We start from the raw sequence: 15,851 nt of genomic DNA on the forward strand, positions 1-15,851 counted from the left end.
GAGAATCTCAGTAAATTTAACACTGATTCAATACTTTAATCCATCGTCCTTATTCCACTTTCATCAACGGCCCCAATAACGTCCAGTACAGAATCCAGCCTGGGGTCGGGTGCAGCACTGAGTTGTCCTGTCCCTTTGAAAGCCTTAGGAGATCCAGTTTTGCTACCGATCTCTCCTTGTCACGGGCCCCTAGAAATTGCGTCTGTAAACTGGGTCGTAGTAATTTCACCACCCTTCGTGAGCAAAGGCGCTTTAACTATGAGAGCTAAATCGGGTCTGTCTCTTCTGCATCATCCTTCCCCAGAAGGTCTAAACTTCCGATGTGGGTCGGAGCAGAGCAGACCCTCTTTGGTGCTCATTCGGAGCCAGCGGAAAGATCGCAGGGCGGAGGGATGCAGGCCAAGGGCGAGGAGAAGGAATTGGGGGAGGAATCCTCCAGGGCAGCGGTGACGGAGACCCCGCGAGGGACTCCCCTCTCCACCCCCCTCACCTGGAGCGCCGGCGGCCAATCCGCGGCTGGGCCCGGCTGGCCGCGGCCAATGGGAAGGCGGCGCGGCGCGCTCCCCCGGGGCTATAAGTGCGCCGGGGCGGCGGAAAGTGAAAGTGGTGCGGACGCCGCGGACGCAGCTGACGCCGCCGGGGCTGCAGCCGAGCCGCCGGGATGCTCAGGGTTCCGGAGCCGCGGCCCAGGGAGGCGGGGGCGGCCGGCCAGTCCAAGCCGCTCACCTCCTTCTTCATCCAGGACATCCTGCGGGACGGCGCGGAGCGGCGCGGCGGCCACACGGGCAGCCCGCAGCCCCCGTGCCAGCCGGACGCGCGGCGAGAGCTGGAGCCGGAGCCCGAGGGAGGAAGAGGCGGCGCTGGGGCGCCGGAGGACGAGTGGGGCGCCCGGCCGCGCGCTGCGCAGGAGGCCGACAAGCCGGCGGCGAGCGAGCCAGGTGAGGCGGCCGGGCTGGGCCAGGGTGCGGTCCCGCAGGAGGGGCGGGCCGGCCTGGGGGCCGCGAGGGCGGGTCCGAGGCGGGGAGGGCGCAGCCCCGGCTGCAGGGATGCGGGGCCCCGCGGCGACAGGCCAAGGGACCCCACCGCCTCCCGCCGCGGGCGCGCCTCGGAAATTAACGCCGAGCCCGGCCGTCCGAGCGGCGCAGGGTTTTTGCATGGGCTGGACTCGCCGGGCACGGCGCTCTCAGCCCCGCGGGCTCTGGCGCCCCGGGCTCCCCTGCGAGCGCGCGCACCGCGTCCCCAGCCCCAGAGTCCCCGGTGAAAAACCCGCCACCCGCCCCCAGCCACCGCGCGACCCTCGATCGGCGCCCGCCCCTCACTGCCTCTTGGCAGTTACGATTACTACCATATAACAAATAACTGATCGCAACTTATTAATATCAATAAATTAGGGTTTGACCAGGGAAGACCCCCTCTGCTTCCCAATTCCATGGGCAATAAAACTAAGTTTGGAAGGCCCCTCGGGCCTTCAGGAAATATAACACCATTGGACACCTCTAAACTACTCTTATTTCCTTTCCTGTCACTTCGGATGAGGCATCCTACAGGCTTGTTTAGAAAAAAGGGGACTCAAGTCAGAGAATGAACTTGTCCTTAGCCCCCGCCACCTCTCCTATAGCGCAGACCCTCTCCTGCCACCTGGAAGTTAACACTGATGTCTTTGGGTCCTGCTTTACCAGGTGTTTTCTTTCTGTGTGTTGCCTGGGTCCCTTCTCCCACCTCAATACACTGATCCAGGACCCCGTTTAATTCTGCTGGACGATACGGCAGGAAGTTCCACCACTAACCTCTCCTAACTTTGGGTTCTTGATGACTATTAGAAAACGAATACATAATATACGGATTCAGTCACTCCCTACTAGGGAGAGTTCCTTAGTCATGTGAAGAAAGTGAAATGTATCCAAGATGACACTGGGCCGTTTGTTCACTACCACGGAGATAAGGGTGTATTGAATTCCGTTCTCTACCCTCTAACACGTAACCTTTTCCTTCCCATCCCTCCTTCTCCCTTCTCTCCAGATGGACACTTTGAGGCTTATCTATTGGACTATGAAAACAGTGCAGGCGCCTTGCCAAGCCTTCCCCAAACCCCGAAGCAGCCACAGAAGCGCTCTCGAGCCGCCTTCTCCCACACTCAGGTCATTGAGTTAGAGAGGAAGTTCAGCCACCAGAAGTATCTGTCAGCTCCTGAAAGGGCTCACCTGGCCAAGAACCTCAAGCTCACTGAGACCCAAGTGAAAATATGGTTCCAGAACAGACGCTATAAGACCAAGCGAAAGCAACTCACTTCGGACCTGGGAGGCCTGGAGAAGCACTCCTCCCTGCCGGCTCTGAAAGAGGAGGGTTTATCTCAAGCCTCCCTCATCTCCATGTGTAACAGCTACCCTTACTACCCCTACCTGTACTGCTTGGGAGGCTGGAACCCGGCTTTCTGGTAATGCCAGCTCAGATGACAATCACGAATGATCAAAAAACACTGCCTTCCCCAGCGTGTCTCTCTGGATGGCAAAAGGGACCAGGCTCAGGGAGGACAGAGGAGGAAGAGGTATGCAGGCCGAAATTGTTAGAGGTTTGCATGGACATCCTAGGTTCTTCACTGGGGGGGCTAGTGAAAGATCTGGGACAGTGACTAATATCCAGATGGCTCCCTAACACATAAAATGGGCCATTTTTGCTCTTAAAGACCTGCGTGAAGTGGGGAGGGACAAAGTCTAGTGCTGTCTCTAGCACTTTCTATTTCCGTATGAGCAGTCCCCATCACTTCCGAGGATGTTGTTTCAACTCCATCCTCTTGTGTAACTGAGCATCAGCCTGGAGGGATGCAAACCTGAAGGGAAACAGGATGGCCAGGATGAAGGTGTCACCTCCTGAATCCTGAATCACACCTAAGTTCAAAAACCTCTCGTTGGCCTTGGTTTACCACGAAGGTTTCTCCCTGTCCCTGTGGGAGAGTGGAAGCCAGAGGCTCTTACAGAGAAACCGGTCCTGCTCAGCACAGATCGGCATGGGATATGGAGATGGGTAGGAGGAGGTGAAAATATAAGCTTCTTATTATTCCTTTTTAAGTAACACGCCAACCTTAAGTATTCACAGGGTGGCCCAAGTAGAACAGGAAGCACTCACCGTGGTTTTAGGACAAGCTGTATAAACAGAACTCTGCTGCAAGGGGTGGGCCCGGGCCAGAAGAGTCTCCACATGTCTGAGACAGCAGCCTGCGGAGGGCCCTCGGCACTGCTGCTGGGCGGCGTTACATTTTTATTAATAAAGGTTCAATAAAAGCTTCCCCTGGACCTTTTTTGCCCTGGACCTGAGAATTTGAACGAGCAATTTCCTGGAGTTTTCGGGCTGTAATTCAGACTACATCATGGCAGATCACATAATCCTTTTCCTGTAAACTCCTGTCCTCCCTCCCTTCTTTTATTTTTTGTTCCTTCTCCACAACAATCACCCGCTGAAGGGCTTCTTTTCAGTCCAGACTTTTAGTCTGGCTGCACCTAACATATACACCTTCCTTATTTAGCCTGAGATCTGGTCTTTATCCCTCCCCCGCCCCCCCACAAGGCTTTATCTCTCCTGGGGTTAAAAAAAAAAAAAAATAGTGGAGGGGGCTGGAGATTCTGATTTGGCTAAAAGACATGCATTTTTTTTTTTTAACTAGCAATTATTTTTTTTAAAATACAACATTAAATCCCAAATCCTATTTAAAGACTCGACAGCTCTAAAAGGTCACTGCTACCTTTATAAACTTTCTGGTGGCTCTGTTGTTACAGTTCAAAGTCTGACAGCCCTCTGGGATCCCCAGAGGAGAAGGCAGAGAAGGTAAGAGGTATTGGGCTTTCAGACACAAAGAGAACAAAATGAAGAACCGGGCATCGTTGAGCCGTCCGGTGGAAATACAGGGTTCACGGGCAGGGTGCAGAGAAAAGGCAGCTGGCACCTTAGGGAGCTGGGTCCCCAGCCACAAGCTGAGGGGGCACTTTGCCAGAAGGGGCTCAGAGAAAGGAAACAGTTTTCAAAACATTATAGTGGCGTCCATCACCAGACAATGAAACTGTCCAAATACTTCGGGAACTGTGTTTAATGCCTATGAAGAATGGGTCCCCCAAAAAGAGACAACTAGTGACTTCAGCAAGAATGAGAAGAAGGCAAAGAAGAAATTGGGCCACCTTCTGTTCCCACCCGATTGTTTAAGGTGACCTGGCAGAGGGGAGACATCAGAGTAAAAGAAGCCAGTTACTAATGAGGTACCCTGAGGCCTGGAAATCTCTTGATCCCACTACTTAATTCTGTTTAGTGAGAAACCATTCAATTTCCTCCTATTAAAAGGGCCGATTTACTGTTGGTGGCAAAACTGCCAGAGTTGATAGAAAGTTGGCCCGTTTCACCCCATTTTCTACCGTTTGGGCTCCACGTTGAAATACTGTTAAATGCTCGGCTGCTGACAAGTACTCGGGGCACAGCCAGCGGACTGGCCTAGATTGCTTGCTCCGTTCACATGTCTTTTAAGAGAAGCATTTAGTGCTCACTCCCTGCTCAGTACCCACTCTCGCCCACCCTCTCCATTTACTTCTTTTAACCTGCTGTTCTACAAATATTGAACGTTGTACCATGATGGCGTGCTGTGTTGCAAAAAAGAAAAAAAAAAGCCTTTGTTTAAGGTCATTTGGTCTGTGAATCCGTCTTGCTTTTCCTCCACTGGAGCCAGGCACTCACCCACATCTGAACTGGCGGAACAGGCACTTGAAGAACTCCCATTGGGTACCTGGTGGGTGAACGCGAGGGCGCCCCTGACCACTTCACCCAGACAGCCTGTTTTTCGCTTCCTACGTTAGTTTGGATTCTCTAACCCTGCTGCAGTCTGTGATGGGAAAGCCTGTGACTTGACATTTAGTAAAGAACCCCAGCCAAACTTTATTTTTCTATGTATTTTTTTTTTCCAACATGAGTGTTTTTAAAATAAAGTACTGTGACTTTATTAGACCTATTTGCGTGTGGTTTGAGCTTGACCTATTTGAGGTCAATAGGTTTGACCTATTTGAGCTTGCACACTTGGGGTTACCGTGTTCTCCCTCCCTCAGCCCGCCTGACAAATCTAAGGAGACCAAATAATCAAAGACGGTAGCTTAGCCAATGGCAGATGACGGGCGTTTTTTATAAATGCACTGCCCATCCACACGCACACACACACGCGCGCGCGCGCGCGCGCGCGCACCCTGGTAAATCCTGTGGAAAGGGAAGAAATTGATGCCTTCGGTTTAAAAATCACCTGCTCCAGCCCCCGCCCTTTCGTTTAAATAGAGAGCCTCAGGTACTTACACGCATTTCTGGAAGACCCTGAAGGGAATATGGAGAGCACAGCGAAGCTTCTTTTAAAATTACCCTTTCATCTGCCACCAGCCCCTCCCCACTGCAAGGGGGCTCCCGGGGCTCTCTGGCACATTCCTCTCCCTGGAAATGTCACCTCCATTCAGGGCAGGTAGACCCCTTGGAAGCAACACCTTTGAACTACAGTCACCAAGTATTGAAAATAGGTTTAAAATAAAATATATACATAACACATCCTTCATCTGCCTGCACTTAAGCCTTCATCAAATCCCACAAGCAGAGTGTCTCATGCACCTGATTACCAGAGAAAAGTGATGGTTTTTCCCCCCCCCTCCCTCCTTCAAGGAAATAGAAGCTTAAAGAGTAAGGTGCTTACTCCAGGTAAAACCTATCATAATTTCAAAGTTTGCTCTAATCCCTTAAGTACATTGTACACACAGGTGGGGCCTCCCGTAGCATGTTCGCATCATGAGACTTAACTCTTTGCACAAATCCATAGCCATCCTCCCCTCCCCGAGAAGGCCATCAGCTCTCAAATTACAAAGGCTCTCACAGTAAATTAACAGATGTGGATTTTTTTTTTAACCATTAAAAGTAATCCAGGAAATTAAAAATCTCTCCTCTCTAGAGAAGGTTCTCTGCCTTCTCTTCTTCGTCGCGTTTCCAACTTTCCCTCAATATCTCTGCTAATCTCACACCCATCCACTTCCAGCAGCTCTCCTGAGCATACCACATGCTTCTGGTATCTGGAATTCCTTTGCAATCTATCTCTCAAGTTACTTCAGGTGCAAATTGCTAGCGTCACCAGCTTTGTCACCGGTGGCCCCGTTTGTCCTCCCCAGGCCTCGTTAGGAAGGCTGGAGCCGCCAGAAGGGGAAATGAACGGCCCAGAGCTACACCTGACAAAACGCGTTCCTAACAAAGGAAGTCGTCTTTCCAGGGTGCTGTTCATGCCACACATCTTCAAGCTGACCTCGGAGGGACCGGGGGCCACGAAGGGAAAGTCACTTAGCTCAGGTGCCCTGGGATAGAGAGCTGCGTGCAGGTTTACTGAGAGTGCACTCCGAAAATCCACCCAAGAGGAAGTGAGGACGGCACATTGAGGAAGCTGACCCATAATGCAGGTGCAACTGAGGCCCCACGCGATACTTCGAGAGGCTCCAAAGCTGATGTGTCCCGGGTTGAGGAAAGGGGATGGGCACTTTTATCGCAGCATCAGCGACTTCCTGAAAGTGGAGTAACCTTGGGCAATGCAGTTCCTTTCTGGGTAAGGTGGTGGCCCCCGAGAGACACAGTGTGGGTCGTCAGCGTCAACATCCCCAGCAGCTGGGAGGGTGCGTTTCCCCGGTATTGGGGGCTTGATGGAGCACTGCAGAACTCACCGTGAGACATGGGACCCTTCCTTGGTGGCTCTCAGGGCCGTACTCACTGCCATTTTTTGCAATGAGGAAAGCCAAGTCAAAAGGGTCAGACAAGGTTTAGAAGCGCTGAGTTCTGCACTGAGACATGCAGACTCTGCTTCTCCCACAGCCATCACGAATGTGTCACCGGGGCTTGTTTTTCAAGGTCAAGAGTTATTTACTGCCCAAGAAAAGGGGCAGGGCCGATAGTCCCGGGATATGAAGAGCTCCTAGTTTAGTCATAGACTTGGCCTTCATGCAAACTTTCCCAGACAGACTACCCCGTCAAAAGTCTGTGAGGGAATCTCTCAGCTTCCATACCGTGCCCTCCTCTCACCTCTGCAAAGGCCACCTTCGCTTATTCCCTGAGCTAGTTTTGGGCCTGAGATGGGGTTTAGGAGAGGTCTAAGATAGGTCCCCGTGTGGCCTCTTCTACCTGGGTCGTCATCACCTGTTCCCGGCCAATCCAGGGGCAGGCATAACCCTTACTGGGGAGATAACGGGGTACAGAGGAGGGGTGACACAGAGGAGAGTCCCATATTCTCCCTGGAGTGAGAGGGAGACTCCCTCAAGTACGGGCGTCCTCGTGGCCTCAGTTGTATTTGCTCCTTGGGCCCGTGGTTGCCAGCATTGGCTGCGTGCTGGAACACCCCGGGAATCTTCACAAAAACGTCAACGGCCCAGCCCGACGCCAGCTGCACTATAATCTCTGGAAGTAGGGCTTGGCCATCAATATTTTGGAACACTGATGCCCAAGGTTATAAACCACTTGCTAAACTTCTTTCCAGCTGGTTTGCCTCCTCAGCCTCCTAGGTGCCGGGAAGGGAAGAGTGGCTTGGGGTTTTTGTTTTGTTTTGTTTTCTTGATCTCTCTCTTTACAGGGAACAGATGTTTAGCTTTTTTTCTTACTTTCTTCTGAAACCTCCTCCTCTTGGAATGTCTGACATCATCAAAAGGCCCTCCACAATCCAGGAGAGCCCAGCTCATTCCGGTTAATCCCTCACTCAAAGCTGCAGGGACCCAAAATGCCGGGGGTTTGGCTAACCTGGTAATCCAGAAGCACTTATTACCCGGCTCCAACCCAGGTCCACCCAGACTGACAACATACTCCAGCTGTCCACGGAAGACAGGAAAGAAAATTCCATCCTCGCCTCTTGCCAAGGAGATCTCACCTGTCCTGGAAGGACAGAGCCTTATTTGTGCACCGCCGGGGACAGGGGTGTCTTTTATTTATTTTTTTAGGGGCGTCCTTTAAATCTGTCAATGAGCGTCACGCTTCCCTGACAACGCATCTATCAGGATTAAGTCATGTCTTAACACTGACATAACATTTACACTTCCTTCTGCCAAATTGGTAATATAAAGCTTTTTTTTTTTTTTAAGTGTGTGTGCAAAGTGCATAAGGCAAGAGGATGGTTCAAGGGTGAGGGAGGGAACATGCCTGGTGGCAACGCAGTTTCTGACTAAAATTTGCATACAGTAAACACAGAGCTGGCGTCAGAACTCGTGCTCAAAGCCAGGACAGCTTAAACTGGCCCTAAACAACATCTGAAAATGGGAGTTTGGACACGAGGTCACTCTGTAGAGCTCTTTTATGGAGAAGAATGCAGGGAATATTCATAACATGAACTTGGGGGATGGGGAGAAGAAGTCATTCTCGCATGGAAAAGTTTGGAATCTCTCCTTCACTCCATGCCGAGAGTTTGTTTATACTTAGATCCTTGATGATTTTTTTTTTCCCCTTCAAGGAAGATCTGACTCATCAAAGGCTCATACGCGCAGGTCCTGCACCCTGCAAAGTGAGGTGTGGAGTGGGTCCTGAGGACGGCCATGGGCAAAGGGGAGGTGCTTATTTGCCGGTAGCAGAACTCTGGTTGGAAGGACCACATCTTCCTGCCACAAAGCCCAGCATAAAGGACATGGCAGCAGGAGAGACGTCTGAATGCAGTTAAAGAAGCAAGACACTCACAGAGGCTGCAGACTTTTCCTTTGTTGTTCCCTTTGTGAAATGTACAAATTGACGGGGTTAAATTGATAATGGAGGCTTAGGACGAAGGTCCCCCTCAGTGTGACTCACACAAGTGATGTCCCTGGGTTTAAATTTTCCTTACCTTATTAATAGGTAGTTGAGACCTATTGTCAATGTTTAAATCGCATCAAGAAATTCCCCTGGAAGGAACTCTTCGGGTCGAGAAGGGAATAGGAAGGGGTCAGGCGGGATGGTGTGGGTGCGGAAAGAGACCTGAGAGACGCCAGTGGTACAGATGTCAAAGTGCTGCGGCCCCTCATTTCCAGAATCCCGACTCCAGATAAATGCCTCTGAGACCTTGACTTCAATTGTGTGCCCCGTTACGGAGCTGTTGCCTTTTTTCCCTTCTGAGTCAGCTCAACTGCACGGAGGAAGCGGTGGGGAGGCACCGGATGGGTAGTTTTCCATGACCCATGGAAGCATCTTCCTGCACATGTGAGCTCACCACCCCTCTCGGTGGCTCCTGATTGACCCCAGAGCAGGGAGATGGCTCTGTGTCCTACTGATGAGGTTTTATTGCAGAGACAGACTGGGAGCATGTCAACTTTGGCATCAGGAAGGAACATACCTGGACCTAGATCTAAGGAAAGGTTCTCATTACAACCCAAGTACGTTTTATAAAAGCTTGTGTAGGCACACACCCCAGAGGAACGGGATGGGCTTCCCACACAGAGAAGTAGGTTGGTAGAGAATGAGGTACGTGCTACAACAGGAGGCCATGGGAAAGGACTTAAGGAGATAGCTGACCGTAAGCCCCTAAAAATCAGAACTAATTTGATTTGGGGCAGCAACCAAAAATACATTGTGTCCCAGGCAATGGAGCTAAGCATCCCTCCCTCCCCTGCACTGAACGGAGAGAAGTCTGATACCAATCAAATACATATGTCTGCTGAGTGGATGAACGAATGAATGAGCCCAGACCTCACCGCGAGCACTGCACTTGGTCCTGAGCCCCATACTTGGAGGAAAACTATAGCAAGTTCAGAAAAGCATAATTCAGAGGACACAGGGGTTTGAAACATCGCATGAAGAGAGTTGAGGAAACTAAGAATGTTTAGTCCGGAAGAGGAAAGTCAGGGCCAGGGTGAGCCGAGAAGAGGAGAGAAGGAACAGACTTCTGTGTTGTCCTAGGTGGAATCGTCAAAGTGACATAGAGCTCAGATCAGCAATTTCTGAAAAATCACTGGGCTGATGTGGGTTGTCTGCCACTGGGGAGGTGACAGGTGTTTGGCAACAAAGTCATGAGGAGGTTGGACATGCATGGTGCAACTTCAAGATCCATGCCAGCCCTCTGGTTCTACAATCTTAGGAAGAAGTATTGTTTGTAGACTACCACTTACTAACTGTGAGGTGAGGGGCAGGTCTCCCAGCTCTTCTGGTTTCAGCTATTGAATGGAGAAATTAGTCCTCATGGTGGTAAACTCAATCAAATCAGCTCTGTAGGTCCCATCTCTGATTCATAAGGGAAACAAACAATGGTGGGACTTCAGGGCCAATGAAGATCAATTGATTGATGATAGACTGGAGGTTAACTGATTGATACTTGTAATTGATACCTGAAATCCCACCCTTCAAGATTCATTCTTGAAGCTTAAGAACCCATCTCCAGCTAAACTATGCATCTTCCCGAGAAAAACTAGTGAATTAGTTTGAAATTGGTGAACCCTTTATCCCTGCATCTGAAGAGGTTTATTAATGTCAACAGAGACCAACTTGTGATACTGAAAAGGGGCCATTATAAAACAGAGGGGAAAGCACAAGAAAGAACGCTGGAAGCTTGAAGAGAAAAAAAAAATTTCTATTTCTAAATTTCATCTAAGTTTAGCCCTGCCCACACTGATTGCTTTATTGCTCTGCTCTACATCTAAGGCTCAAAGCATTGCATTCTTTTCATGGAAGCCTTCTGACTTTAGACCTCAGGGTATATATATTGTTGCCTGGGAAATGGATGTCCAGAAAGAGGTAACATTGTTCTAAAAGCAAAAGGACAGAGGAATGACGAGTTCTCTCTATTGTGCCATTCATGTTTCCTTCCCTCCAGAAATCAGTGATCCAATGAATACAGAGGGAAACAAAAACATCTCCACATTTATTTTTATTTTTATTTTTATTTTTATTTTTACTTTTAACCAAAAATGTCATAACTATAAATGCAGCAAGGTATAATAAACATAGCATGGATTTTGGCTTTAGGACTGACCTGTAACACTGGATATATCCTTTTGTTAGCTGTATGACCTTAAGCAAGTCATTTGCATTTTTGTGGCCTTTGCTATGCCAGTGAGTTACTACTCCATATTATATTAGCACCTTATTATTGAGCATTGGAGGGTAGGTAGGTAGATAGATAGATAGATGATAGATAGATAGATAGATAGATAGATAGACGGTTGATAGATAGACAGATAAGCAGACAGATTTCAAAACAGGCCAGGGAAAATGCACACTCACTGACGTTACCACAAAAGGAACTGACGACGATTCTCCAAGATGTAGTAATTCCTCCTACACGGAGCTATTATGGTTCCATGGGATTCCATTCCATATGGAGGTTTTCCCACAGGGAAGAACTATGTTCCCTGAATTTATGTCATTAGAGGTGGAGGACTAGAGACCAGGACTGCTCACTTCCATGTCCAAAGCTGGATTGCACAAATACAGACAAAGCAAATAAATCAACAAAAATAGCTAAGAGGCATTTCTAAACATGTCCAGCTGCAAAAATTTATAGCTATTAGCTCTTGGAAAAGGTCATTTCAGATAAGACAACTATTTATACAGAAAAAAAAAAAAAAAGAAACTTCTATTGATTGGTTTTCAGTTGACTATCCCCAGTCTTGGGAGGAGCATGGAGTGGGAAAAAGCCTACCCCTAGCCACTTTGCTCTCTGCCAGTGCCTCGTTCACTAAAGCCTTCCAAGATTTGGACAAGGGAGAGAGACTCTGAGCTAGCCAAAATTCAGTGTGTTATGACCATGGAGATGTGGTTCCCCCCCCCCATTTCTTTTCATTTCTTTTGAAAAAGAGAGAAAAGAGCTAGCCAAGTTTTCTTACATGGCCAAGGTAGATCTCTGAGTACTGAGAGGTAAGAACTCCACTAACTAGGAAAATAAGACTTCCTCTTTGAATTGATCCAGTGAATGAATCTACTGCTCAAAGGTTGTGTATCCTTAGGAAAGTTATTCACCTCCCTTTACCTTGAAATCCTCACCTATGCCATAGTCTTTAAGGACAGTCTATTTTTAATGATTTCTCTTCCATTTTTGAAGATGTCAAACCCTTTCCATCACCATCAGTTTGAATAAATTAAATTGTCAAAGTGAAGTTTGCATATAAGATGTCATCCAAGCATATTCCCAGCAATATGTCACAATGCCCAGCCCATTGTAAGTTGTGTTAAATTTGTACAATCTACTATATATATATTATATATATACATATATATATATATAATATATATATATATATATAACGTATATATCACATGACTGTTGATAGAATCAAAGAAAATAATGCTGCTAAGTTTGGAGGTTCCTCAAAAATCTAAACATAGAACTACTCTACAACCCAGCAATTGCACTACTAGGCATTTATCCACGGGATACAGGTGTGCTGTTTCGAAGGGACACATGCACCCCCATGTTTATAGCAGCACTATCGACAATAGCCAAAGTATGGAAAGAGCCCAAATGTCCATCAATGGATGAATGGATAAAGAAAATGTGGTATATATATATGCAATGGAGTATTATTCGGCAATCAAAAAGAATGAAATCTTGCCATTTGCAACTACGTGGATGGAACTGGAGGGTATTATGCTAAGTGAAATTAGTCAGTCAGAGAAAGACAAAAATCATATGACTTCACTCATATGAGGACTTTAAGAGACAAAACAGATGAACATAAGGGAAGGGAAACAAAAATAATATAAAAACAGGGAGGGGGACAGAACAGAAGAGACTCCTAAATATGGAGAACAAACTGAGGGTTACTAGAGGGATTGTGGGAAGGGGGGTGGGCTAAATGGGTAAGGGGCATCAAGGAATCTACCCCTGAAATCATTGTGGCACTATATGCTAATTCATTTGGATGTAAATTTTAAAAAATAAAAACATGTAAAAAAATTAAAAAAGAAAAAAAGAACGCTGCTAGGGTAATCCGAGAACTCTAAAGGAATCCTTCCTGTAATATGTGTAATGCAGAGGCCGGCTGAGCTGGGATCTCCTGGCTCCTTGAGAGCCAGATAAGCTGAGCTCAAACTCCCATTCATGCCCTGTCAAAACCCAAACCTTCAACAACGTGGTTGCTAATTCCTAGTGGGCTCATTTCATTCTCAGTTTCCGCAGGTGCTATGTCTGCTCTTCTCTGCAGAAGTGAAACTCAAGTTCGTCCTTGAATTCCTAAAACAAAACACAACTTTCACACAAAGCATTTGTAAGTGTGCTAGGCTGCAGAGAAAATAGTTGAGGTGGTGAGGGATCGAAAGTGAATGTTATTCCACAGCAACATGAAGATTTTCTCTTTTTTTCCTAATAAAATCACCAATAAAATCATGGTTTAATTGTTTTCTTTTTTTAAGAATATAATTTATTATCAAATTGGTTTCCATGCAACACCCAGTGCTCATCCAAACAGGTGCCCTCCTCAATGTCCATCACCCACTTTCCCCTCTCCTCCACCCCCCAACAACCTTCAGTTTGTTCTCAGTGTTTAAGAGTCTCTTATGGTTTGCCTCCCTCCCTCTCTGTAAATTTTTTTCCCCTTCCCCTCCCCCATGGTCTTCTGTTAAGTTTCTTAGGATCCACATATGAGTGAAAACATATGGTATCTGTCTTCCTCTGACTGACTTATTTCCCTTAGCATATTCTTTCTCATTGCCACGTAGTACTCCATCGTGTATATAAACAACATCTTCTTAATCCATTCGTCAGTTGATGGACATTTAGGCTCTTTCCATAATTTGGCTATTGTTGAAAGTGCTGCTATAAATACTGGGGTACAAGTGCCCCTATGCATCAGTGCTCCTGTATCCCTTGGGTCAATTCCTAGCAGTGCTATTGCTGGGTCATAGGGCAGATCTATTTTTAATTTTTTGAGGAACCTCCACACTGTTTTCCAGAGTGGCTGCACCAGTTTGCATTCCCACCAACAGTGCAAGAGGGTTCCATTTCCCCACATCCTCACCAGCATCTATAGTCTCCTGATTTGTTCATTTTAGCCACTCTGACTGGCATGATGTGGTATCTCAGTGTGGTTTTGATTTGTATTTCCCTGGTGAGGAGTGATGTTGAGCATCTTTTCATGTGCCTGTTGGCCATCTGGATGTCTTCTTTAGAAAAGTGTCTATTCATGTCTTCTGCCCATTTCTTCACTGGATTATTTGTTTTTTGGGTGTGGAGTTTGGTGACTTCTTTATAGATTTTAGATACTAGCCCTTTATCCGATATGTCATTTGCAAATATCTTTTCTCATTCCGTCGGTCGCCTTTTAGTTTTGTTGATGGTTTCCTTTGCAGTGCAGAAGATTTTTATCTTGATGAGGTCCCAATAGTTCATTTTTGCTTTTAATTCCCTTGCCTTTGGAGATGTGTCGAGTATGAAATTGCAGCGGCTGAGGTCAAAGAGTTCTTTTCTTGCTTTCTCCTCTAGGGTTTTGATGGTTTCCTGTCTCACATTCATGTCCTTCATCCATTTTGAGTTTATTTTTGTGTATGGTGTAAGAAAATGGTCTAGTTTCATTCTTTTGCATGTTGCTGTCCAGTTCTCCCAGCACCATTTGTAAAAAAGACTGTCTTTTTTCCATTGGATACTCTTTCCTGCTTTGTCAAAGATTAGTTGGCCATACATTTGTGGGTCCAATTCTGGAATCTCTATTCTATTCCGTTGGTCTATGTGTCTGTTTTTGTGCCAGTACCATACTGTCTTCATGATTACAGCTTTGTAGCAGAGGCTAAATTCTGGGATTGTGATGCCTCCCACTTTGGTTTTCTTCTTCCATATTACTTTGGCTATTTGGGGTCTTTTGTGCTTCCATACAAATTTTAGGATTCTTTGTTCTAGCTCTGAGAAGAATGCTCGTGCAACTTTGGGATTGCAAGGAATGTGTAGATTGCTTTGGATGGTATTGACATTTTAACATTATTTATTCTTCCAATCCATGAGCATGGAATGTTTTTCCATTTCTTTGTGTCTTCAACATGAAGATTTCCAAATTAAACATCAGAAATCCCTGATCTTAAATTGTGGAATTTCTAGGGGTTGCTTTAGCAAATGTGGACCGTGACCTCATTCCATCTGTTAATTCCTCCTTTCTTTCTCTTTCCTTTCCTCTTTCTTTGATCCTCCCTCTTGGAAACTGGAAGAGTCTTCTCCTTGTCTCAACCAGGGCATATAGCCACAATTTATGTTGTGTCTCATGCCTTCATGCATTTTTCCAAAAAATGGCATATTTTTCCCTAAGAATAATTCTGGTGCCTAATAATGATAACTGTCCATTTGCATTACATATAATATTCAAAATGTTGGGAAAGTTTCAGATAGAAAAGTTTAGGCCACTTAAAAGAAGAATCTTTTTGGGGTGCCTGGGTGGCTCAGTTGGTTAAGTGTCCAACTTTGGCTCAGGTCATGATCTTGCGGTTTGTGGGTTTCAGCCCAGCATCGGGCTCTGTGCTGACAGCTTAGAGCCCAGAGCCTGCTTCAGATTCTTTGTCTCCCTCTCTCTCTGCCCCTCTCCCACTTGTGTTCTATCTCTCTCTCTCTGTCTCAAAAATAAACATTAAAAAATTAAAAAGAAGAATCTTTTCAAGTGTCTTCAATGGCTTTAGTTGTACCCAGTGGTAGGCAGTGAACAATTAATTTAGAACCTTCAATTACATAAGACTCTAAGCTAGGCCTTTTGAGTCAAAAAAGTTTGAAACACAATATAAAGGCAAAAGACCCAGGATAGCCAATAAAATACTGACAAGAACAAAGTGGACAGACTGACACTATCTGACCTCAAGACTTACTGTAGGGGTGCCTGGGTGGCTCAGTTGGTTGGCCATCTGACTTCAGCTCAGGTCATGATCTCACAGCTCGTGAGGTTGAGCCTTTGTTGGGC

General features: G+C 46.9%; 1 protein-coding gene across 1 annotated transcript; it reads left to right on the top strand.

The window, feature by feature from the left end:
* Window positions 1-616: 616 nt before the first annotated feature.
* On the top strand, window positions 617-4,984 carry NKX3-1 (NK3 homeobox 1). The gene is made up of 2 exons (XM_042934543.1): window positions 617-938; window positions 2,020-4,984. Exons 1-2 carry the CDS (start codon window positions 662-664, stop codon window positions 2,436-2,438), a joined length of 696 nt encoding a protein of 231 aa, XP_042790477.1. The 5' UTR covers window positions 617-661; the 3' UTR covers window positions 2,439-4,984.
* The last annotated feature ends 10,867 nt before the right edge of the window (window positions 4,985-15,851 follow it).

Source organism: Panthera leo, chromosome B1 (genome assembly GCF_018350215.1).
Source record: "Panthera leo isolate Ple1 chromosome B1, P.leo_Ple1_pat1.1, whole genome shotgun sequence".
Taxonomy (NCBI): domain Eukaryota; kingdom Metazoa; phylum Chordata; class Mammalia; order Carnivora; family Felidae; genus Panthera; species Panthera leo.

Excerpts from the sequence above, each read along its gene's own strand:
- NKX3-1 (XM_042934543.1), top strand. The coding sequence starts at position 662 with ATGCTCAGGGTTCCGGAGCCGCGGCCCAGGGAGGCGGGGGCGGCCGGC. Across the intron at positions 939-2,019 it reads GCCGGCGGCGAGCGAGCCAG|ATGGACACTTTGAGGCTTAT; the intron begins GTGAGGCGGCCG and ends CCTTCTCTCCAG.